The sequence below is a fragment of the Monodon monoceros genome, unplaced genomic scaffold (genome assembly GCF_005190385.1).
Source record: "Monodon monoceros isolate NGI ecotype Baffin Bay Population unplaced genomic scaffold, NGI_Narwhal_1 Super_Scaffold_6, whole genome shotgun sequence".
Lineage (NCBI taxonomy): Eukaryota > Metazoa > Chordata > Mammalia > Artiodactyla > Monodontidae > Monodon > Monodon monoceros.
Window position 1 is genome coordinate 100583564 of NW_021703783.1, and position 25964 is coordinate 100609527.

The window sequence follows — 25964 nt, forward strand, 5'->3', positions numbered from 1 at the left end:
TACACCTCAACAGACAGAGATACGTGCGGCACACCTCAACAGACAGAGATACGTGCAGTACACCTCAACAGACAGAGGGCCTATGATATATAGCTAGCACAGGGATTCTCGATCTTCTGGAAGTATGAGAGTCACTTGGGACACCTGTTAAAATGTAGACCACTGGCCCCTCTCAGAACTCAAAGAAGGTTCTTGTGTAGCAAGTTGGGAATGGTGCCCAGGAACCTGCATCCTGACAAGCATCCTGGGTAACTCTGGTGCAGGAAGCCTGTAGACCACCATGTGAGGCCACCTGGGCGGCAGGTGGAGCATGGACCTGAAGCCAGGGCAGAGTCTGCTTCCCAGCTCTCCACTCACTGGCTGTGTGACCTGGAGTAAGTGATTTAAACTTACTAACCTCATCTCCTCTTATGTAAAGGACGGAAAACGTCCGGATATCATGGCTTTGGTGTGAAGATTAAATCGATGATGTATGTAGCCTGTCTCCAACGTATTAGGTGCTCAAGAAAGGAGAAACTCTTACTATAAAATAAGTAATTCAGGTATTCAGGACAAAGAACTAGGGTGGGTAAACAAAACAAAACAAAACAGCCCACAGAAATGAATCTCATATAGTCCTACATAGCAGCTGAAATTCTAGGCCTGAGTTTCCTGAGCTCAAAGCAGAGAAGGAAACATGCTCGGTTATAAGATTCAGTGACCATAAAATAAAAACAAACCCATTGTTTAAGACACTTTTACCCCAAGAAAGAATTTCCTTATAGGTATATTTCATGAGAGGTGTGTAACATAATGGAAAATGTCCTTGACAACATCCCTACTTTAAATACAAAGACATTCTTCTATGTCTACAGTTGTAGGCACTGGTAAAAGAAAGCTGGTGGCACAGTACCAAAGCACACTTCAGAAAAGGCAATTCAATGAGACACTAAAACACTATATCAAGTGCATAGCCCTCTTATGATTTGATCCAAGGGAAAAAAAAAGAAAATATAGAATAGGAAGGACTCACGATCATCTGAAAATCCTTTGGAAATATACGTCGCCCGAGTTTTTCATTCATTCAATGTTTATTGCGCACCTGCTCTGTGTCGGCGTTTTGCTAAGGCAGCCCTGATGATACAGCTGTCTACTACAGGACAGACACATCCCTGCCCTCGTGAGCTTCTATACTAGTTGCAGTGGGAGGAGACAGATAATAAAACATATAAGACAATTACACATTGTGAAAGGAGCTGCGAAGCAACGTGTATTGTGACAGAGAAATGGGATAGGAAGAGTCTTATTTTAGACCAGGTAGTGAAGGCAGGCCTTCTCAGAGGGCTTTTGGTAAGGCCTATGCAGTAGCAAAGCCAAGGTCCTAATCTCTCGAGGGGCCTGAACAGCAGATACTCTGAGAGGCTAGTTAGGACTCGCCTCACAAACTCTGATAACCTGCTGGGTAGGGCCAGGTCCTCACACAGAAATTTAAAAACTGGTCAAGATGTGCACTAGATGCAGGGTTCAGTAAAGGATGAGGATAAAGTGTTCCAAAAATCTGTGTAGGAGAGGGAGGACTAACGAGGGATACAGTGAGTAGATTTATTCTGACAGTAGAAGAGGTAGAAGCAGAGAACAGGAATGACAAGGCTAGTTGAGCCAGGCGATCAAGGGATGAAGATAAGCCTGGAGTTTACAGCCCACAGGCTAATTCACATCACTGGCAAAATAGAAGAATCAACATTTTAAAATGTAAATGGTGAAGGTCTACCTCCTCAAATCTCAGGTCCCAAATGGTTTTACAGATGAGTTCCACTGAACTGTGGAAGAGCAGTTAATTCTTATCTAACGTAAGTGATTCCAGAAATTAGAAAAAGAGGGAAGACTGATAAGCTGACTGTATGGACTAGTGTTAACTTTTTTTTAATTTTATTTTATTATTATTATTATTATTTAAAATTTTTTGGCTGCACCACGTGGCATGTGGGATCCTAGTTTCCTGACCGGGGTCGAACCCGTGCCCTCTGCACTGGAAGCTCCGAGTCTTAACCACTGAACTGCTAAGAAAGTCCCCTGGTGTAAATTTTTAAGAAAAGCATTTGATAGAAGTATTCCATTTACACTGTAGAAAATTTGAGAATAGAGATAAGCAAAAATAAAAACATAATTTTCCCTAAGCTGGTTTATTTTAAAACAAGACAAATATTATATAAAAAAAATTATAGGTCTGTCTCACATGAAAATAGATGTAAAATCCTAATATATGATCTAACCAAACCTAACAATGTGTTAAAATAATATGTTATGATCAAGTAGAGCTTGTAAAAGAAATTCAAGGATAGTTGAGTATCAGAAAATCAATCAGCATAATTAACCACATTAATAAAAGGGGGGAAATCATAGTAATATCTCAGTTAATGCAAAAAAAGGCAGTTAATAAAGTTTAATACTTATTTGTGATTTCAGAAAGTCAAAACTAACAAATTAGGAATAGAAGGAGACATTTTAACCTAGTAAAGGTGATACACCAAAAACTTACAGCAAACATTATACTTAATGGAGAAACTGTGGATAAATTCCTTTGGGAATCAAACAAGGATGCCTCTAATAATGTAATGGGTATTGAAGATGTTAGTAAATGGAATTTAAGCATTTAAAAGAAATAAGAGATATAAGGTAAGAGATAAAACTAACAGTATTTGTAAATTATAAAAGTGTATATGAAAGAATAGAGGTCCAATAGTCAAGTCAATCTTAAAAAAATAACAGCTAAAAGGGGGAATATACCCTATTAGATATCAAGACATCCTATAAAGCCCTGTTTTATTTATTTAGCCACACTGAGTGGCTTGTGGGATCTTAGTTCCCTGACCAGGGATTGAACCTGTGCCCTCAGCAGTGAAAGTGCGGAGTCCTAACCACTAGACCGCCAGGGAATTCCCTAAAGCCCTTTTTTAAAAAAATAGTGTGGTACAGACAAACAGACCAATGAAAGAAAATAGTATGCTCGGGGATAGACCTAAGTGTATATGGAATTTAGTATATGATGAAAGTAACACTAAAAAATCCTTCAGAAATATACGTCTCCTGAAAAAAGGACAGTATACTCCAGATGGATTAAAGACATAAATATGAAAGATAAAATAACATTTATAGATCAAAATTTAGCAGAATACCTGTGATCTAGGGACTTCTTAAAAACCACAAACCAGATGTCATGAAGAACCTAGGGGTAAGACAGGAATAAAGACACAGACCTACTAGAGAATGGACTTGAGGATATGGGGAGGGGGAAGGGTAAGCTGTGACAAAAAACAAAACAAAACAAAAACAAAACCACAAACCATAAGGCAAAATATTGGTGAATTTCTTTTTATCAAAAATTTTTTTTCTACTAAGGACAACATGGACAAAATTACCATACAAATGATAGAAGAAATTTACAATCTTAAAACTGATAATGGGTTAATATCTAGAATATACAAGAAATTACTTCAGGGCTTCCCTGGTGGCACAGTGGTTGAGAGTCTGCCTGCCGATGCAGGGGACGCGGGTTCGTGCCCCGGTCCGGGAAGGTCCCACATGCCGCCAGGCGGCTGGGCCCGTGAGCCATGGCCACTGAGCCTGGGCGTCCGGAGCCTGTGCTCCGCAACAGGAGAGGCTGCGACAGTGAGAGGCCCACGTACCGCAAGAAAAAAAAAAAAAAAGAAATTACTTCAAATCAATAAAAGAAATTCAGTAACAACAACAAAACCCTGGAAAATAACAAGTGTTGGTGAGGATGTGGAGAAACTGGAATGCTTGTGCATTGCTGGTGGGGTTGTAAAATGATGCACCATTGTGTAAAACAGTTTGACATTCTTCAGGAAGCTAAATATAGAATTACCATATGACCTAGCAATTCTACTCCTACATAGTGTCCCAAACAATAAAGAATGGGCACTCAAACAAATACTCGTATACACATGTTCATAGTGGCACTATTCACAATAGTTAAATATTGGGACACAACCCAAATATCCATCAGTGGATGAATACACGGAATATATTTTAGCTATATAAAGGAATAAAGTACTCATAATATGCTACAATATGGGTGAAACTTGAAAATACTATGTTAGGCGAAAGAAGCCAGAAACAAAATGTCACATATTATATGATTCTCTTACATGAAATATCCAGAATAGGTAAATCCATAGAGAATGGAAACAGATTGGTGGTTGCCAGGGGTTGGGAATAGAGGTATGGAGTGACTGCTTGATGGGTACGAAGTGTCTTTTTTGCGTGATGAAAATGTCGCGGAACTTGACAGAGTTGGTGGCTGCACAAAATTATGAATGTATTAAATGCCACTGAATGTATACTTTAAAATAGTTAATTTTATGTGAATTCACTTTGATAAAAATTTATTTAAATATTAGATGTAGATATTATAATTATCTTCATTTTTCAAAAGTGGAAACGGACAGAGAGGTTAAGCAGCTTGCCCAAGTCATACAGCTAATAAGTAGCACAGGCAGGATTTAACTCAAGTAATCAAGCACCTGTGTCCATGCTTTTAGCTGCTTATGGTACACTGCTTCTTACATTCCCTAAGGAGAAACCAAACCAAAAGACTAACAAGCATTTGAGGAGAATCTGGAATTCATTAGAGAAGTAAAAATGAAAACAATCAGATATCACTTTACACCTATTAGTCTGGCAAAATTAGAAAGCTGGATAATATCAAGTGTCTGTGAGCTCGCGGGATCTAAGAACCCCAGGCACTGCTGGTTGGAACAGAGTCTGACTCAGCCGTTCTGTGAGGTCATCTGGTAACCCCTAAAATGATTACACAGGTCCTTGAGCATAGATGTGTGAAGATGTTCATTGTAGCATTGTTTTTGGTGATGAAGAGTTGTAGGCAATCTAGGTGTCCATCACCGGGAAGAATGGAGAAGCAAGAAGTAGTGGCTCACCATGGGATAAATACTATATTGCAGTTAAAAGTAATAGATAACATGTACACATGGCTACTCAAATTGGTCTTCATAACATAGTCGTGAGTTTAAAAAGTAAGATACAAGCTGGAGATATAAAACAAAAAGTATGAATTTTACAGAAACACATAAAAAGGGATATACCAAAAAAAGGAATGAAAAAAAAGAGCATAAATAAACAAATAAGTGAGGATTGTTACATGGGCCAGTGATGCTAACACGCTATGAACTGAGAAGTATGGTGTCAAACTTTCTGCCAGAGAACCATAAAGAGAAACAAACTAACAAATAAACCAGACTCATTAGGAAATAACAAGTGGGGATACACTATGGCAGACAGGCATGGAAGAGAACAAAGTCAATCACAAATATAGAAAACATACTGTATTCTCTTCACTGTGCCAGGCAAGTGGGTACCAAGGGAAACAAGCACATTCCAAATACGATTTCACTGTTAGCACTGAACTAGGCAAGGGAGATGCCAGGAGGCTTAAGACACAAGCTTTCTCAAAATGCATAAAAAGTCAGGGAGTTAAGACACATCATTCAATTGAAAAAATATCTATCAAGCACCTAGTATGGGTCAGCACCTGTTTAAGTTCTGGGGACAGAGCAGTGAGAAAAAATGTCAAAAAGTCTTTGCTCTCATGACCATTATATACTAAATAACAAGAAACTTACATAGTGCCTATAGTAAACTTACACAGTGTGTTAGAAGGTTAACAGGTGCTAAAGAGAAAAATAAAGCAGTGAAGGAGGGTTGAGGATGCTAGGAAAAAAGGATCTGCAATTTCAAGAAGGGTGCTCGGGAAAGACTTCACTGAGGAAGCGACCTTTAAATTAACTTTTGATGAATAGAAGTTCTTAACATTAGTGTAGTTCAATTTCTCAATCTTTTATTCTGTATTTAGCACTTTTTGCCTTTTGTTTAGAAAATTCTACCCAACCTTCAAAGTTGCAAAGATATTCTCCCCTATTTTCTTCCCAAACTTTAAAATTTATTTTCGATAATTAAGTTCTCATCACTCTGAAGCTACTGTGTGTTTGTGTGCGTGCAGGGATCCGTTTAAAATTTTTATTCTTATTCATAACCAATTTTTCCAGCTTACTTGTTAAATAGTCCCTTCTTTCCTCCACTGATCTTCCATGTCACCTGTGTTACGTATAAAACTTTATGTGTGTGTGTATCTGTTTCTGGGCTCTCTGTTGTACTCCATTGCTCAACTTGTCTATTCCTGAGCCAATATGACACTGTCAATTATACAGTTTTATAATAAACTTTGCTAACTGTAGGGTGAATCCCCTGTCCTTGTCTTTCTCAGAAGTATCTTAGCTACTTTTGGCTCTTAAGTCTCCAATAAATGTTTTATTTTTTTTAATTAATTAATTTTTAAATTTTTGGCTGCGTTGTGTCTTCGTTGCTGTGCGCGGGCTCTCTCCAGCTGCCGCAAGTGGGGGCTACTCTTCGTTGCGGCGCGCGGGCTTCTCATCGTGGTGGCTTCTCTTGTCGCGGAGCACCGGCTCCAGGCGCGCGGGCCTCAGCAGTTGTGGCACGTGGGCTCCAGAGCACAGGCTCAGTAGTTGTGGCACACGGACTTAGTTGCTCCGTTGCACGTGGGGTCCCCCTGGACCGGGGCTCAAACCACTGCAGGCGGACTCCCAACCACTGCAATACCAGGGAAGCCCAAGTCTCCAATAAATGTTTTAGAGTCAACCTGTCAAGTTCCATGAAAAACCCTATTAGGATTTTTATTAGAACTACTTTGAAGCCTTGGATGGAATTTGGGGAGAATGAACACATTTATTATATTTTCTTTCTACTCATGAAGGTAGCTATAGCTCCATTTATTTTGGTCTTTAATATCTGTTAGTCAAGCTTTGTAACTTTCTGCATATAGGCCTTGCATATTTCTTGTTAAACTTCTTCCAAGGTAATTCATAGATGTACGTGTTTGTGTTACTGTTATTGTTGCTATTATAAATGGTGCCTTAAAAAAATATGTTCTAATTCTTTGCTGCAGGTATATAAAAATGCAATTAACTTTTGTACATTGATTTTATATTCAGTCACCTTGCTAAGCTTTATTATTTCCAATAAGATGTGTTTTATGTTCTACATAATAAATTCGGTAATTAGCTCCACGTTGGCCCCAGTAGTCCCTACCTTCTGGTAGTCACACCCTTCTGTAGTTCTCTCACATTGTGCCAGAGTTGATCCATGTGACCAACAGGTTATGGCAGAAGTGATGGTATGTCACTTCCAAGATTAGGTGATAAAAGACTGTATCTTCTGTCTTGGGTTCTCTCTCTGTTATATATATAAATATTTCTTGGATCACTTGCTCTGAGGGAAGTTATTACATGACCAGCCCTGTGGAGAGGCTGCAAAGAAAGCCTCCTGCCAACAGCTACGTGAGCTTGGAAGGAGACTCTCCAGCATCCAGTCAAGTATCCAGAGATTGAAGCCATGACCTACAACTTGACTGCAAACTCATGAAAACCACATCCAGAACCATGCAGCTAAGCCATTCTCAGATTCCTGACCCTCAACAATTGTGATAATAAATGTTTCTTGTTTTAACCTGCTAAGTTTGGGTTAATTTGTAATGCAGCAAATAGATAACTAATACAGATTTTGGTACTGAGAGTATGGTGCTGCTGTAACAAAAACCTAAAATGTAAGAGTAGCTTTGGAATGGGACAGTTGTTGGAAGCTAGAAAACTGTAAAGATTTTGAGGAGAGCATTAATGAAAGTTTAAAGTGCCTCAAACTCACTGTTCATAGGATTTTGGATTTTGAGGAGGCTGCATCCGACATCATCTATAGTCCTTGGAGATGTAAATGTGTTGACTCTTGTTTCTGTGGACTTTCACTAACAGTGGCTTATCATCTCATGTATTTATTGGTTAGGTCATTGCTGAGCTAGCTCCCAGTGTCCTCTACACTGCTACAGAATCTTTCTAAAACACTTATCTCTTCATGTCATTCCACTGCCTAACTTTCCTCAGTTATTCCCGTTGCCTGTAGGATGATTTCTTGGTGTGGCACACGGAATCTTTCATGATCTGACCCCAGATGATTCATTTAGATTTACTCTCTATCACTTCCACTTATAGTGTATTCAACAGTAATTGAACCCTAAGTCCAGCCAGCTTTCTTATTCTTTTGTTCCTTGGCACAAACTGTTCTTTTTGTCTGAAAGCCTTCCCTGCCACCTGTCTATCTGGGGAACTCCTCACAATACTTCAGAGAAATGCTCCATACCTCCTCTTAAAAAATTCCACAATTTACTACACAGATTTCAGCCACTCATCCAAAATCTCATTGAAATTTTAATATCCTTTTATTATAGCAATTAATGTAGTATATTGCATTTATGTGTCTGTACATTTATTTCTCCATTAGATTATAAGCAACTTGAGCTTAGGGCTTTGCATAGGTGTTTATTTAGAAAGTGTTTGTTGGGACTTCCCTGGTGGCCCAGTGGGTAAGACTCCATGCTCCCAGTGCAGGGGGCCCAGGTTTGATCCCTGGTCAGGAAACTAGATCCCACATGCATGCCGCAACTAAGAATCCACATGCTGCAACTAAGACCCGGCGCAGCCTAAATAAATAAATTAATAAATACTTTTTAAAAATAGTGTTTGTTGAATGAATGAATGAATGAATGAACAGTGCTTTAACCCCTCAGTCTTTGAGCTCTGGGATTATATTTTTCCGGCTTTACTGAAGTATAATTGACAAATAAAAATTGTATATATTTAAGGTGTACGATGTGATTTTTTTTTTTTTTTTTTTTTGCGGTACGCGGGCCTCTCACTGTTGTGGCCTCTCCCGTTGCGGAGCACAGGCTCCGGACGCGCAGGCCCAGCGGTCATGGCTCACGGGCCCAGCCGCTCCGTGGCATGTGGGATCTTCCCGGACCGGGGCACGAACCCGTGTCCCCTGCATCGGCAGGTGGACTCTGAACCACTGCGCCACCAGGGAAGCCCCGATGTGATGTTTTGATATTGTATGCATTGTGAAATGATTATCAGCATCAAGCTAATTAACATTTCCATCACCTCACAGTTATGTGGGTTTTTTTTTTTTTTGGTATGGAGAGAACACTTAAGATCTACATTTGTAGAAAATTTCAAGTATACAATATCATATTAGCTGTAGTCATGATGCTGTACATCTCCAGAATGCATTCTTCTTGCATAATTTCCTGGATATATACCCAGAAGGGGAATTGCTGATCATGTGGTAGTTCTATTTTTTTTTTTTTTGTGGTACGTGGGCCTGTCACTGTTGTGGCCTCTCCCGTTGCAGAGCACAGGCTCCGGACGCGCAGGCTCAGCGGCCATGGCTCACAGGCCCAGCCGCTCCGCGGCATGTGGGATCTTCCCGGACCGGGGCACGAACCCGCGTCCCCTGCATCAGCAGGCGGACTTTCAACCACTGCGCCACCAGGGAAGCCCCTAGGTAGGTCTATTTTTAATGTTTTGAGAAACCTCCATACTCTTTTCCATAACGGCTACACCAGTTTATATTGGTACATTATACCGTTTGCATTGGCTCTGTGATTATATTTTTGACAATATATAAAACTGGCCCTGGGCTTTCCTGGTGGCGCAGTGGTTGAGAGTCTGCCTGCCAATGCAGGGGACACGGGTTCGAGCCCTGGTCTGGGAAGATCCCACATGCCGCGGAGCAACTAGGCCCGTGAGCCACAACTACTGAGCCTGCGCGTCTGGAGCCTGTGCTGCGCAACAAGAGAGGCCGCGATAGTGAGAGGCCCGCGCACCACGATGAAGAGTGGCCCCCGCTTGCCACAACTAGAGAAAGCCCTCGCACAGAAACGAAGACACAACACAGCCAAAAATAAATAAATAAATAAATTTAAGACATATGTCAATATTAAAAAAAAAAAACTGGACAATCTCTTAAAAAAAAAACAAAAAAAAAAACTGGCCCTTCCCACTCAGCATATCCGTAAGTGAACTCACTCTTTCCCACATCCTTCTAAACCTGCTATTCTTTCTGTATTCAGAAACTCTCATCTCTTCACTTTTCTCCTTTCCTCTTTCATTCAGCTAACTCATGTTCATATTTTAGTCTTAGCTGAGAAGTAATTTACTCGAGGAGGCCTTCCTTGGCTCCTTATATCAAATTAGGTTCCACTTTTGGCTACCTATAGCACCACGTAGATTATTCAGTCTTAACACTCATAGAAATCTGTTGTAACTACTTGTTTAGTTATTTTTCCTCTTCACATGATCGTCAGCTTCAGGAAGAGGCACCCTACAACAGTGCAGCTGGAGGGCTGCCCATCGCGGGAAGGGAAATTATCAGACCTTTTGGGGACTATTAGACACTGCCTCTGAACTGACATTAATTCCTGGTGACCCAAAACATCGCTACCAGTGTAGTGATCTACCAGTCAGAAGAGGGGCTTATGGAGGTAAGGTTATCAATGGAGTTCTAGCTGAGGTCTGTCTCACAGTGGGCTTAGTGGGCTTCTGAACCCACTTTATGGTAATTTTCTCAGTTCCAGGATGCATAATTGAAATATATATACTCAGCAACTGCGAGAATCCCCACATTTGTTCCCTAATCCACAGAGTGAGGGCTATTTGGTAGGAAAGACCAAGTGGAAACCACTAGAACTGCCTCCACCTATGAAAGTAGTAAACTAAAAGCAACACTGTATTCCTGGAGGGATTGCCAAGATTATTACCACCATTAAGGACTTGAAAGATGCAGGGGGTAACTCCACCACAGTCCCATTCAACTTGCCTGTTTGGCCTGTACAGAAGACAAGTCTGAGAGAATGACAGTGGATTATTGTAAACTCAATCAGGTGGTGACTCCAATTGCAGCTGCTGTTCCAGATGTGGTTTCATTGCTTGAACAAATTAACACATCCCCTGGTGCCTAGTGTGCAGCTATTGATCTGAAAAATGCTGTTTTCTCTATACCTCTTAGTAAACACCACCTAAAGCAGTTTGGTTTCCACTGACAAGGCTAACAATACATTTTCATTATCCTAATTCAGGTATATCGACTCTCCAGCTCCTTAGTTGCCTTTCCCTTCCACAGGACATCAAGCTCTTCCATTATATTGATATTATGCTGACTGGACCTGGTGAGCAAAGGAAGCCAGACACAAGTGTATACACTGTGATTCCATTTATATGAAACTCTAGGCAAGTATATCAGTTGTTGCCTGGTGCTGGGGAAGGAAGAGTGGGAATTGACTGGGGAGGGGCAAAAGGAAACACTTTGGAGAGATAGAAATAATTTGTACTTTGACAATAGTGTTAGTTATACTGGTGTATACATTTTGCAAAACTCAGTGAACATTACACTTAAAATATTTATTTTATTATTTATTTATACCTAAATAAAGGTGACTTAAAAGCAATAAAAAACAAGAACACTATTTATCAGTACTTATGGGTTGCAATGACATATCTAGAGAGAAATGCACAGCTCCAAATGTTTTCATAACTTAAAAAGGAATAAAAATAAATGAATAAAGCATTTAACTCAAAGTTTTACTAAAACAATAATAAAATTTTAGGGAAGGCAGGATGAAGAAAGCCCAGAAATCCAATTAATTTAGAATGTAGAAAAACAAATGCATATTAAGATGCTTTCCCTGCCCATATGCCCTTCTCTGAGACTCTGTCTTCATCCACAGGTCCTACAGATGCGTTGAGCTTAAACTTCCATATTATCACCCATGTGGCCTAGCCTAGCCACTCATGAATGATGTACACTACTGCATACTTTGTAACATTTAAAAGTAACAGATTGGATGTATACATAGCATCTTGGAAAGAGCTGGCACACATAATTCTGAATGAAAAAAAAGTACGAAAAATATATAATCATTTATAGAAATTTAACATAAATTTACCATTTATAGAAATTTCAAATAAATGTATAAAATAGCAATATACATTTCACAAGAACATAGACACACAAAAAATACACATTAGAATTGTTGCCTACGGGTGGAGAGAGGAAAGGGAATGGAGCATGGGGACCGAAGGGGATAAATAAAAAAATTAAACTAGTAGTGCCCTGCATGGACCAATGATCATAATGTATCACAAACTGAGGAGTATGATAAAATCAATTCTCTACATCTGAGGTTGAAAATAAAGAGACAAGAAAATTGTTATACAACAGCATAATCAGGGAACAGGGGGACAGTCTTGAGGCACTGACACAAAGTAAAATGGAAAATAACAAAGAAATAAAATGGATTACAGAGATGATGATGAAGATAAGACAAAAAGAAACAGACAATAAGGACAACTGGAATTTCTGAAGAAATAAACCAAATAAATAGAATTAAAAGTATCCAAAGATACGATAACTGAATAAGATCTTATAAAAATACTCAAATCGGGCTTCCCTGGTGGCTCAGCGGTTAAGAATCCACCTGCCAATGCAGGGGACACTGGTTCGAGTCCTGGTCCGGGAAGATCCCACATGCAGCGGAGCAACTAAGCCTGTGCGCCACAACTACTGAGCCTGCGCTCTAGAGCCTGCAAGTCACAACTACTGAGCCCGCGAGCCTAGAGCCCGTGCTCCACAACAAGAGAAGCCACCGCAATAAGAAACCTGCGCACCACAACAAAGAGTAGACCCCGCTCACCGCAACTAGAGAAAGCCCGCGCACAGCAACGAAGACCCAACGCAGCCAAAAATAAATAAATAAATAAAATAAATAAAATAAATAAATAAAAAATACTCAAATCTGCAGCTCTAGAGATCTAACATGTCCTAGGAAATATGTCAGAGTGTATTAACAGCAATCTTATGCTGGTGAAGTATAGAACTCCAAGAATAAAGAAAGAATCTTACAGGCAGAAAAGTCACTTTTAAGAGGCAGAGTGTTTCACACATCTTCACAGTGCCACTAAATGCTGAAAACATATTTTACGTTATAAAGAAAATAATTATATACCTAACCAAGTTACCATCCAGTTATAAACATAGATATATTCTTAAGCATTTATGAATTCAAGGAATACAATGTCCAAAGCCATAGTTACTAGGTTTAACTCTTTGAATTATTTGAATACAGAATGTGTGAGTCTCAACAACCTTAGGAATTATGATTACAGAATAGAGTGTAAATGTTGTAAATGTTATTGTTAATGTAAACATTATTTGTACTTGATAATATACAAATACAGGTAATAGTATAACGAAGGACAGTTGTGTCTCAGTTTCTTTACTTGTAAATAGGGATAATAACAATCCCTATATCTCAAAAATTGTTGTGAGGATTAAATGAACAAATTCATATAGTGCTTAGTATAGGATATAGCAATTAATAAGGCATAAATACTACTGATTAGTGTTATTAGATCCTGAATAAAGATAAAAGATACAACTAAAAAAAAAAAGATACAACTGAAGAAATAACACTAATTTCCTTAATGTTTCCCCACAAACTTTCTTAATTTTAGTATAGTTTTTATGGTGAAGAAATTTATTTTAAGTAAAGAATTTCTTCAGTTTCACTTCAGTTTAAATTCTTAAGTAAATTAAAGGTAGTACTCTTTATTTTAAAAGTAGCTTGTATAGTATGATTCCATTTTCATTAAAGTGTATCTGTCAAAAAAAGATTCCTCTATGCATCCCGTATCGGTCCATTATTCTGTTTTTGCATAGAGAGAGACTTGGAATCATGTTTGCCAGTGTTAACAGTAGTTAATTCTGAGTGGCTGGATTTTGCTGATTTTAAACTTTTCTTGTAATGTTCTATTTTAATTGACTTTACTTTGGATTTTAAAAACAATGTACATGCAACATTTCTTTTAAAAATCGTTGTTTATTTAATAATTATCAACTTATGAATTATTAATATTTATTAAATAATAAACATGATTATTCATTACAATCATCTAATAATAGTTATTTATTTTAAAATGCTATAATGCTATATATAGCAGTAATCTAATAAATTAGAAAATACTGATGAAATGGATGAAGTGGGAGGATAAATGAAATACACAAACTGACACAATCTTAAAGCATTAACCAAACAAGAAATTGAAAAAGTTATCAGAAGTTATCTCTAGCAGTTTCACCATTAACTGTTCAATGAAGAGTTGTTTCCAAATACTATACGCATAATTTCAGAATACAGAAAAAGATAGAAGACTCTAGAGGCTGAGTAGAGCTGGATATTACTACAGTTTGACCAAGTGCCTTTGAGCAAGTTATTTATTTATTTATTTATTCTGGCCGTGTTGCACAGCCTGTGGGATCTTAGTTCCTTGACCAGGGATTGAACCCGGGCCCTGGCAGTGAAACCGCTGAATCCTAACCATGGGATCACCAGGGAATTCCCTGAAAAAGTTATGTAAACTCTGTAAGCTCTAATTTCCTCTTCATATGTAAAGTGGAAATAATAATAGTGTCTCTCCCCCATAAACTTGTTAGGAAGAATAAGTGAGATAATGTGTGTAAAGCATATGGTAAAGAGACCAATACATGGTAAACAATAAACATAAGCTATGAATAATAAAATTACTACTATTATTATTATTAGAATAATACAAAATATCCAAGAATCTACAGCCTTCCTGTACACTAGTATTAATTATTTAGTAAATAAAATAGAAAAACACCCCATTTATAATAGGAACAGAAACACAGAAGTAAATGTACTGAAAACTCTGGAGAGTGCCCCCTTTGATGGCATATATACTAAAATTGGAATGATACGGAAAACATTGGCATGGCCGCTGTGCAAGGATGACATGCAAATTTGTGAAGTATTTCACATTTTTATGTAATGAACAGCATGATGACTATAGTTAACCAGACTGCATTGTATATTTGAAAGTTACTAAGGGAATAGTATCTTTAAAGTTTTCATCGTAAGGGAAAAAATAACTTGTAACCATGTGAGGTGGTGGATATTAACTAAATGCATTATGGTAATCATTTTGCAATATATACATATATCAAGTCATTATGTTATACAATCTAAACTTATACAATATTATGTATCAATTATATCTCAATAAAACTGGAAAAAATAAAATAAAATTGAAGGCAAAAAAAATCTGGAGAAAAATATTGCAAAACCCTTTGAGACATGTTAAAGACATGTTAAAGAACACTGGAATAATTGGAGAGAAATAGCACACTCCTACCTGAGAATGCTTAATGTTAAAAATATATCATTCTTGGGCTTCCCTGGTGGCGCAGTGGTTGAGAATCTGCCTGCCAATGCAGGGGACACGGGTTCGAGCCCTGGTCTGGGAAGATCCCACATGCCGCGGAGCAACTAGGCCCGTGAGCCACAACTACTGAGCCTGCACATCTGGAGCCTGTGCTTCGCAACAAGAGAGTCCGCGATAGTGAGAGGCCCGCGCACCGCGATGAAGAGTGGCCCCCGCTTGCCACAACTAGAGAAAGCCCTCGCACAGAAACAAAGACCCAACACAGCCAAAAATAAATAAATAAATAAATAAATATTAAAAAATATATATATATCATTCTTTCTATATTAACGTATAGGTTTAACACAATTCCAAATAAAATATTAAATGAATCTATTATTCATCTGGAGAATAAACATGTGAGAATAGGTATAAAAAGAAAAAAGGAAAGAAAAAAGAATAATGAAGGGGAACTCACTGATTAATAATAATGAAACCAGTGTGATAAGCCATAAAACCTAACATATTATGTAACAGGTTAGCTATCTCTGCTCTACTATATATAAAAACTTCATGAGTAATAAAGAAATTACTTCTAAACTAACAGGATAGGATGGGATGGATTTGGGGATGAGGGAAACCAAGTTAGAATCTCTCCTTCTACCTGAGAAATTGTACATTCTCAAGGCTCACCCCCATAAGGCATTCTACAGCTAAATTTGTACTGTATCCTAGGTCATGAGTTGACTTAAGTTCAAGAGAACAGAAAGAGAAACTTTAAGCCTTGGAGTCAAGATGATTTGGCTTTTTAATATTGCTTAAGTTATGCATATATACTTAATAGTTTAAAATAAGCATATATATTTATATAAATACATATAAATATGCACACTTACATTTATTTGCTGGTTGGTGCTTTTGATAGTTGATGACTGCTTGTTTGGTGATTTTCCTTGCCCTGTGTGGTCACTGGAAAAATTGGGGAAGAGCCTTCCCAGGGGCAACAGAGGCCAAGAACTTACGTGTTGGGGTTCACTTTAAGTTTAACCTAAAGGGTAAGGGTGTGAGATTCATCATGGCCCCAAAACATGCTACTTCTGTCAACAATATTTATCCTAACTTGACCTAGAGACACTATGACAAAATAGTTCTGCTGCTTACACTTCAGGTAGAAAAATATTTTATTGTTCTCAACCGTTGGATTTGAGTCCGTGGACCCAAGAACGTACTGTTTATTTAAGAAATTACAAAAGGTAAACTTTACAAAACGTTTTAATACTATTTAACCTGTGGTTGCTTACATGTTGATAAAAACATATCTTCACCAGCTGATAAACTGCTAAAGAAAAAATTTGAAAGATGTATATTGCCCCCCAAATTAGACAACTGTGCAGAACATTTATATAAAAATAGAATAATAAAAAGAGGAAAATATGTGCAACTAAAACGAAGGAAAGAATAAGCTAAAGGGGAAATAATGGACCTTCCATCAACTCAAGGAATGTGATGTGGAAAAGCACCAAGGGGAGGGGATGTGGAATCATGCACCGCAGAAGCCTCATTCATGCCAAGTCCATGCAGGCTACATGTGTTTCATTTCTGTGAGAAAGGACGTGCACAAGCCTTCCAGGGTGTGCAGATGCTTAAATACAATAGTTGAATCTATCAAACAATTTCAGGTTTACTTAGAAAACTTAAGAGACAAATTTTTAAAATTGTAAAGCTAAGTCTTTTATGTGACTTGTTTCCATATAAACACCTGTCAACCTTGTCTCTAAGGTGAGAGAGTATTGTTTTTACAACACTACTACCTTAGTAATATCATCTTAGCAATATTAACTTTTATTATTACTTAATAACTTACTTAACTATTACCTTAATTACTGTTGGAATTATTTGCCAAAAAGAGAGACTCTAGTGAATCTAAATAAAAATGCAGTACACAGCCTGGTTCCTTTGGCACACCAGATAGTTTAGAATTAAATGTTTAAAAAAACAAACAGGACTTCCCTGGTGGCGTAGTGGTTAAGAATCCGCCTGCCAATGCAGGGGACACGGGTTCGAGCCCTGGTCCGGGAAGATCCCACATGTCGCGGAGCAATGAAGCATGTGCACCACAACTACTGAGCCTCTGCTCTGGAGCCCGTGAGCTGTAACTACTGAGTCTGTGTGCCACAACTACTGAAGCCCACGTGCCTAGAACCTGTGCTCCGCAACAAGAGAAGCCACCGCAATGAGAAGCCTGTGCACTGCAACAAAGAGTAGCCCCCGCTCGCCACAACTAGAGAAAGCCTGTGTGCAGCAAAGAAGACCCAATGCAGCCAAAAATAAATAAATAAATTTATAAAAAAAAAAGAAGAGAAAAAACAAACACAAAGTAGAAGAAAATATAAATGACTATTTCACTGATCTTGGATTAGGGAAAGGTTTTCTAGGCATCACAGCAATGGGAATAAATCAGAAAGGAAAATATTGATACATTTTTACTACATATGACTTCTGTTTACCAAAGCTTCGTATACAAAATTAAAGGAAAATAACAAACTGGGAAAAATATTTACTACAATTTTGAACAAGTCTTAATACATAAAGAGCTCTTACAAATCAATAAGAGACGCTATCACAGAAATCTGTTATTCTCTTATTGTTCTCAGCGCCAAGCCTGAGGTAAGGCTAGCCCCTTTTCAGCCTTTAGTTCTGCAAAACATTCCTAATTGGCCTTCCTGCCTCTAGTCTTCCCTCTCCGAACCATCTCTCACACTGCTACCAGAGGTATCTTTTCAAAAGGCAAGTGTCTTCCCTGAAATCCCAAATGCCTCCCTATCACCTGAACAAGAAAGGTAAACCTCTTTAGCTTGGTGCTGAAGACCCTTCTTCTCACCTTTTCAGCCTCTTCTTTCTTTGGCCTGCCTCCTTGTGAATCTCATGCACTAATATGACTTCTTGACTATGCCAGTCTTTCCCACACGGGCACACAGCCTTGGCTATCTCCTCCTACCCACGGGCCCTACCCCATCTGTCCAATCCCTGCTGCTTCCCTAGTGCTCTGCTCTGTTCAAAGCCTCACTTGCTTCCCCAGGCAGTCAGCCTCTCCTTCTTCTCTGTTCCCTCCCTGGTACTTGGTATACACCATTATTAGCATTTCCCAGGTTATAATTTTAACATAAAGTTAAAATGTGCTTTAATTTTAATTTATATATTTAAATTATAATTAGTCATCTTGATGTCTGTTTCTGGCCCCTGCCCACTTCTTCTAATGAAGGAGCATCTCTATTCAACTTTGTATTCTTAGAAAAGCACATAGTAGGTGCTTAGCAAATGCTGTTAAATAAGAGACTATTTAATTAGATTGAAGGAATTAAATAACTTATAGTGGAAAATGAATTATAGAACATTTTAGCAAGGTATATATAAGACTTTCAAGTACATGGGCACAAAATTGCAAACATTTCTAAGCAGAAATTTTCTGAAGGCTGTTGTAATAAATGGAGATTATTTATAAACTAATAATGTCCTTAAAAATAATTTGTTTTCATTTGAGTAGAGTATGCACGCTTTCTAAAATTTGTTTTACATTATGGTTTTCTCTAGCAAAACTTAGGCTCACACAATTATAAGAATTACACATATTCTGAACTAGTAAAGAACAAATTAAAAACTTATAATGGTATCACTACCACTGCTAGTTACCGCTTAGTGGAAACATGTTGAATAAAATAACAGACAAACATTTTTTTCCAAAAATGGAGAAATTTGTTGAACTCTACTGCTGCTTCATTACACTGGCTGTACCTCCCATTTCAGCACCTCGCCAGTCTTAGCACTATTTGTCTGAACTCTTCTTATTTAAATGATTCACAGAAAGTATGTTCCAACTTTGTTCACAGGTGTCATATTAACATAATTTGTCATTTGCTGAGTACTTGAGCTTGGGTATGGTACTGTGTGCCCAGTTACAAAAGAAGAAGTCACTATTTCTGCCCTCAAAAACATAACAGCCCATTTGCAGAAATAAGATGCAAACGCACATAAAATAATCGGAAAACGAGTCAAGGCAATATTCAGAGGTTCGTGTAAAATCTTGTGGTACGGTAGTTATATGGCGCAGAAGTTGAAAAGTAGTCAGGGAAGACCTGGTTGAGAAGGCACTTGATTTGAGCTTAGAAGTGTAGGGAGGATTTGAGCTCTTGTAAAGAAGGGTGAAGGTACCCTGCCTGGGAAAACATCTTACCTGAGATTTTTTCCATCTCTTCCAATAGCTTTTCCAAGTCTTTATTCAGGTCTGACAGCATTTTCAGCATGTTTTCATAGTTTCTTTCACCAGGGTCAGAATCAGCCATCTAGGCGGTGCACAGAAAGAAGATGCAGTGAGACAAACCAGTGTTTCAATTCTAGCTCCACTACTCACAGCTGGGTAGCCCAAGCCGAAAAACTTAGGTCATCTTTAACTCCTCTTATCTTCCTGACCTAAGGGGTCACTGAAACTCACCAATTTTATTTGTTTATGGAATAAACATTAAATCATCTATGCGTCAGGAAGGGTCAGTGCTTGAGAGTCACCAGTAAACTGAATCCTGCCCTTGTGGAGATCATAGCCTGGCCCAGCTCTTTAAAGTCTCTCCTGTCACTGCCTTCCTCCCTCTCTCCAAGGTTGCTGCTTTAATTGAGGTCCATTCCATTATCCACCATTGATTACAGATTTACTGGGCATCTACTATGTGCCAGACATCTACTATGGCTCTGGGGACACTGCAGCGTATCTGAGGATCCAAATAGACTGGATGCTGTCATGGAGCTTCCATTCCAGGGAGAGAGACTGGTAATAGCCAAGTTAACAGTTTCATAAAGATACCTTCAGTTTGTGGTCACTGCTACAAAGAAAATAAAAAGGATGGTGTAATAAAGATTTTTCATGGGGAGAAATGCTTTGGCTTGTAAAGTCCAAGAAGTCCTTTCTAATGAAGTGACATTTGAACTGCCATTTGAATGACAAAAAGGAGTTGTCATGTGAAGATCTAGGGGAAGAGTTCTAGACAGAGGGAATGGCTCAAGAAAAAGTGGGAGTGTCCCTGGTGTGTTTTAAGAAATAGAGAATGGGGTTGAGGAGAAGAGTGGTAGGACATGAGATCAACTAAGTAGGCAAGAACTTTGGTTTTATTTTGAGAGTGCGGAAAAGCCACTGGAGGTTGAGAGAGCAGGGGATTATGTGATTATGTTTTAAGGTAACAGCAGACTTCAGCTGCTGTTTGGAAAATGGACTGCTGCAGAAGGCTGAGAGGAGGAAAGAGTGGGAAGACCAATTAGGCAGGAGAGCACTAAAGTGGTCTAGAGATGACAGTGGCTTGGACTTCGGTGATAATATGAATAGTGAGAAGTGAAGTGTTCTGGTTATATTTTGGAAGATAAACCAACAGAATTGGGTACAGGACTTGTGTCAAGGTTTGCAGGGACAAGTGATGGGAAGAGAGAAAGTAAAATGACTTCTAATTTTGGTGAGAACAACTTAATGGATGGTGGTGTTATTAACTGAAATGGGGAAGAGTAGGAGAGGGGCAGATTAGAAGGTAAACCAGGTGCTTTTCTTTTTTTTTAGGCCGTGCCGTGTGGCATGTGGGATCTTAGTTCCCGGACTAGGGCTCAAACCCGTGCCCCCTGCAGTGGAAGCTTGGAGTCTTAACCACTGGACCGCCAGGGAATTCCCAGGTGCTCTATTTTGAACATGTTACTACTATGAGATGCCTATTAGGCCTCCAATTGGAGATACAAATAGGCAGTTGAATACATGGGCCTGGAGTTCAGGAGACAGGTTGAAGATAAAAATATAAAGTTTGGAACTAGTGGTACAAGCTCTCTTCATCTTTCACTTGGACTATTGTCATAGACTCCTAACTGGTCTCCCTGCTTGTAGCTTCCTCCTGTCCAATCTATTTTCCAGTTCACTCCCAGAGTGACCTTTCCTAACGTACAAAACTAACCATGTCACACTGTTTGAAATCCTTCAATAGCTCCTATTTCTTTCAGGATAAAATACAACCTCTTTACTATAGATATAAGATCCTTCATAATCTAGCTCCCGACTGCCCCTGTTCTCATCTAGTTCCAAGATGTGACAAAATAGCTGAAAGCCTTAAGAGATCCAAAATGTAATGAGATATTATTAAATATAATAATAATCTCTTGTAAATAGAGATTATTATTTACAAGAGATGTAATGAAAAGATATCCATGAAAATAACACAAAACTCTGGAAAGTTAAAAATCTCTACAGTTTTCTTACAAAAGAGCTAAGGAAGTACAAAATGGAGTAAAATAATTCTATCACGTGGGTGGTTACAAAAATCTACGTGAAGGCAAAGAAGTAGGTAATTACATACTTCATATCTAAGTCGTGTGGACTGCTTGCTCAATTCATTAAGTTGTAAAGTTCCACTTATATTATTTTATCCATACATTCAACACTCATTTATTGAGTACTATTTTAGATCTGAAGATACAGCAGTGAACAAAACATTAAAATCCTTGAACAAGATTAATGAGTGAAATAAATATAAGGAGGGGATAAGTACTAAAGAAAAAAAGTTAACTGGAGGTGGAGGGTGGGAGAGAGTGTGTACAGGGTGGTGGCTGTACTTCAGATAAGTGTGCAGGGAAGGCCTTGCTGAAGTGATTTTGACTAGAGAGCTGGAGGAAGTGAGAGAATGGTGAGCCATACAGATATGTTGGGGAAAGTGCATCCCAGGCAGAGGAAATAGTAAGAACAAAGGCCCTGAGCTAGGAGCCTGCTGGATGAGCCGGAGGAAGAGCAATAAGGGTGGTATAGCTGGTGTAGAGAGAGTGAAGTGAATAGTAGTAGAAAATAAGGTCAAAACTTGGTGGGTGAAATTGGGGTGGGCCTTAGAGACCACTGAAAAGACTTTGGTTTTTTCCTTGAGTCAGATGGGAGCCTGGAGGGTGATAATCTGATTTACATGTTAATAAATCACTAGATTGAGAATAGCTATATGGACATGGGTGGAGGCAGGGAGACTAGTTAGGAGGAGGTCACTGGAATAATGCAGGTGAGACATAACAGCTCAGATCAGCATAGGACTGATGCAAGTAGTGTGAAGGAGGACCGTTCAGGGTATATTTTGAGGGCAGGGCTGACAAGATTTGCTGATGGGTCAATGTGAAGTCAGGGACAACGCTAGGGTATTTGACTGGGCAACCAGAAATGGTGGTACAATTAACTGACACGGAGGAAGACTGGAAGAAGATAGTTTGCATGGGAAAGAAATAACTCAGTTTTGAACATATTAAGATGCTTATGAGGCATCCAAGTGGGAATGGTGAGTAGGCAGCTGAATAAATGAATTCAGGGGAGAAGGTAGGCTAGAGATAGAAATTTGGGAGTCATCAGCATATAGGCGATATTTAAAGACATGAGAATGGGAGAGATCAGGGGAGAAAACACAGATGGAGAAGAGGCCCAACATCAAAACTGGGGAGATGCAGAGGAACCAGCCAAAGAGACTGAGGAAGAGGGGCCAGAGAGGCAGAAGGAGAACCAGGAGGGTCATGTTTCGGAAGTCAAGTGCAGACTGTTACAGAGTCACTGAACCCCAGCCAATGTCCTCTGATCATTATGAAATCTCAGCAAGCTGAGAAGACAACTCTAAAAAGCACAAGACACTGGGAACTATACTCAATATTTTGTAATAACCGATAAGGAAAAGAATCTGAAAAAGAATGTAAATATACATACATAAAACTGAATCACTGTGCTGTACACCTGAAACTAACACGACATTGTAAATCAACTATACCTCAATTTAAAAATAAATAAAGTAAAAATAAAAAGTACAAGAGAAGGAAACTCTAAAGATCATATGGGTGAATAACTTATAATTCTGGGAAGGTAGGGAATTAAGATAGGAAATATTAAGAGCATAAAAACTAGAATTACAGGTTTCCCCACTATCCAAAAGTAGAGTGTTTGTATAAAACCTTTCATAAGCCAAAATGGCATAAGGCAAAGAAACAATTACCTTAGGACACATCTTGCTAATGAACGCACAAAATAAACCAAGATAAAGCACAGATGCTCACAGACAAAGTTCAAAGCTGTGGCAGCCTGATGCTGAGATGCAGAGTGTAGTTCCCCGGGAATGAGCTTGGCGGTGCTACTCTCAGTGCTGGGGTTCACACTGCCTCTATACGGCTCGCTGCAAAACAAATGCAGGACGCTATTTTCATTTTTTACCTTTTTTTTTTTTTTTATAAAAGCCAAAATCCTCTTCATATTTCTTTTGGTTAGTGAAACAGGTACTAATGTAGGTTTTTCATAAAAGTGGAGTGGTGTAAAGTGAACTTTCACAAAGCAGGGGATACCAGGGAAGTCCTGACTATCTGTTATTATATGCATTTGAATTTTTAAGAGAATCGGGTCTACCAGAGTAGCAGCTCAGCTTTGTCATTGGAGTTTAAAATGTGAAATTGATTATGGGTTGTAATTTTAAGTCACAGTCTTAGTAAGTTTATAGGAGTTCTAGGACATTTAAGAGAACTTGAGGTTTACAATATTTGTAAATTTTACTTATGATTTTTATAAGAATTACATGGGGACTTCCCTGGTAGTGCAGTGGTTAAGAATTTGCCTGCCAACGCAGGGGACACGCACTCAATCGCTGGCCCGGGAAGATCCCACATGCCGTGGAGCAACTAAGCCCGTGCGCCACAACTACTGAGCCTGCGCTCTAGAGCCTGCTAGCCACAACTACTGAAGCCCACTTGCTGCAACTACTGAAGCCCGCGCACCTAGAGCCCGTGCTCCGCAAGAGAAGGCCCCACTTGCCGCAACTAGAGAAAGTCCACGAGCAGCAATGAAGACCCAACGCAGCCAAAAAAACTTTTTTTTAATTAAAAAAAAAAGAATTATGTAAGAAGGTAGGATGGTTTGTTATTAAGACAACTGAGGTACTTAAAGAAGTAGAATACATTAAGTTTATTATTAAAAGTTTAAGTTTGTAAATGGAACAAAAACATTGTTACTATTAAAAATATGCTAGACCTAGAATAAGATTAAAAGTTTAGAATAAGATAATACTATTTAGGGACTTCCCTGGTGGCGAAGTGGTTAAGACTCCACACTCCCAGTATAGGGGGCCCAGGTTCCATCCCTGGTCAGGGAACTAGATCCCACATGCATGCCGCAACTAAGGAGCCGGCGAGCTGCAACTAAGAAGCCCACCTGCCACGGCTAAGACCTGCCACAACCAAATGAATAAAATAAATAAATATTAAAAAAAAAAAGAACTGATGGATCACTAGACAAAACAGATAGGGCATGCAAACTTCGACGAGGAGGGTAGAAAAAAAGAGGCGATAGTGAGAAGGTGGTACAGAGTAAAAGTTTTTTGTTTTTTAAATTAACAAAGGCAGAGACTTGCCTGTCTTTGGTCTGTGTGGAAAGGATTAGCTGTACAGAAAAGGCTGAAGAATCAGGAGAAAGGGTTGCTGATGGCGCAGGGACTGGTCTCAGACAGGAGAATGGTCACCTTACCCTATGGAGGGAAGGTAAGGTAAAGAGGTACGGGTGGAGTCAGGTAGGTAAAGGTCCAGGTAGGTCCCTGTTCAAGCTTGAGGTCTCCAGCTTGCCTACGAACGGCAATGAAAAGGTTTTTTCCTGAGAACAGACGGTCGGCAGAGAGGTGCAGCAGAGAAGCAGTGGTAGTAGTGGCTGAGGCCACATGGCTGCACGTATTCTCAGGACCCTGGGGTGGCACAGAGACCACGGACGGAGTGTAACTGGCCTGGGAACTGAAGCGTGTACGCGGTGGAAGCACAACGAAGGCGTGTGGAAGATGAGAGGTGGATCCAAAGCGGAGGCCTAGAGGGGCAGGGAGTTGAGGGGCGGGGCGGGTAGGCTGGGGATGGAGCATGAGCCACCTAGAAGGACGGAGGCCGCGGCAAGTTCCCCTGGGATCTCGGAGGAGGGGTGGGCCTGGAAGGCAGATCCAGGGAAGGGGTGTGAGCTGGAGTGAAGGGGGAAGGCCGTGCCATCAAGGCCCACGGCATTCTCTCCTGGTGAGGCTGCCGAGGCAGGGTTAGGATGGAGAGGAGGCCTGGGCCAGCGCCGGAGCCAAGGGAATGAGGGTGATGGCTGACTGTGGGCGAGAGGGTCACCTCAGGGTGTGAAGGTCTGAGGTGCTGGCGACTGAGGAATTCAGAGGCATGAGAAATGCAAGGGCCTGGGCCCTCTCTGTGGTCTGAGGGTCTCGCTCGCCCAGTACGAAGAGCTGTCACGGAGGCCGCGATCCTTCCTGGGGTGAGAAATGTGAGAGGATGCGAGGGGCACCTGGACCGGCGAGTCTGCGAGGCGTGCGCGTGTGCGTGGTGTGAACAGCATGCGAATAGAACGTGTGTGTGATGCTTGCGGCGGTGGTCCTGCAGTTGAGCGGTGTGTCTCGGACCACGCCTGGTGTGCAGATGGGAGGGAATTCGACGTGTGTGACGCGAGTCCAGGTGGGGCGCGAGGCTGAGAGGTTCAGGTGTACAGAGTTCAGGATGTGCGTTGTGAGGGGTCTGGAGGACGTGTGGGTGAGGGGCCGGGGGTGCGGCGTGAGGAGAACGGCGTGACGAGACCGGGTTGAGGGCCGGGTGGGTGAGGAAGCGGTAGGCGCCCCACCGGTCTGGCGTGAGGCGGTGAGCACCGCCTGGGGACGCCGTGACTCTCGGGGGTCGGGGCGCCAAGGGAGGGTCCGGGACCCCCAGGCGGGCTGGCCTCGCTCACCTCCAGCTCCCCAGCGCTCGGGTTCCGCTCCGCTACCCTCCTCCGCAGCCTGA

The 25964-nt window shown here is 40.1% G+C and overlaps 1 protein-coding gene and 1 non-coding gene across 2 annotated transcripts in view; one reads left to right on the forward strand and one right to left on the reverse strand.

Moving 5' to 3' along the window:
• The window catches only part of SYCE3 (synaptonemal complex central element protein 3), a 27616-nt gene extending 1652 nt beyond the window's left edge, over positions 1-25964 (reverse strand). The window contains exons 1-2 of the mRNA XM_029205837.1: positions 25912-25964; positions 19372-19480 (exon numbers count right to left, since the gene is read on the reverse strand). Coding sequence (XP_029061670.1) covers positions 19372-19480 — 109 coding nt within the window. The 5' untranslated portion in view covers positions 25912-25964. The remainder of the gene's footprint in view (positions 1-19371; positions 19481-25911) is intronic.
• On the forward strand, positions 14656-14762 carry LOC114886330. Its single transcript, XR_003791332.1, has one exon. It is a non-coding gene; the product is annotated as a U6 spliceosomal RNA (small nuclear RNA).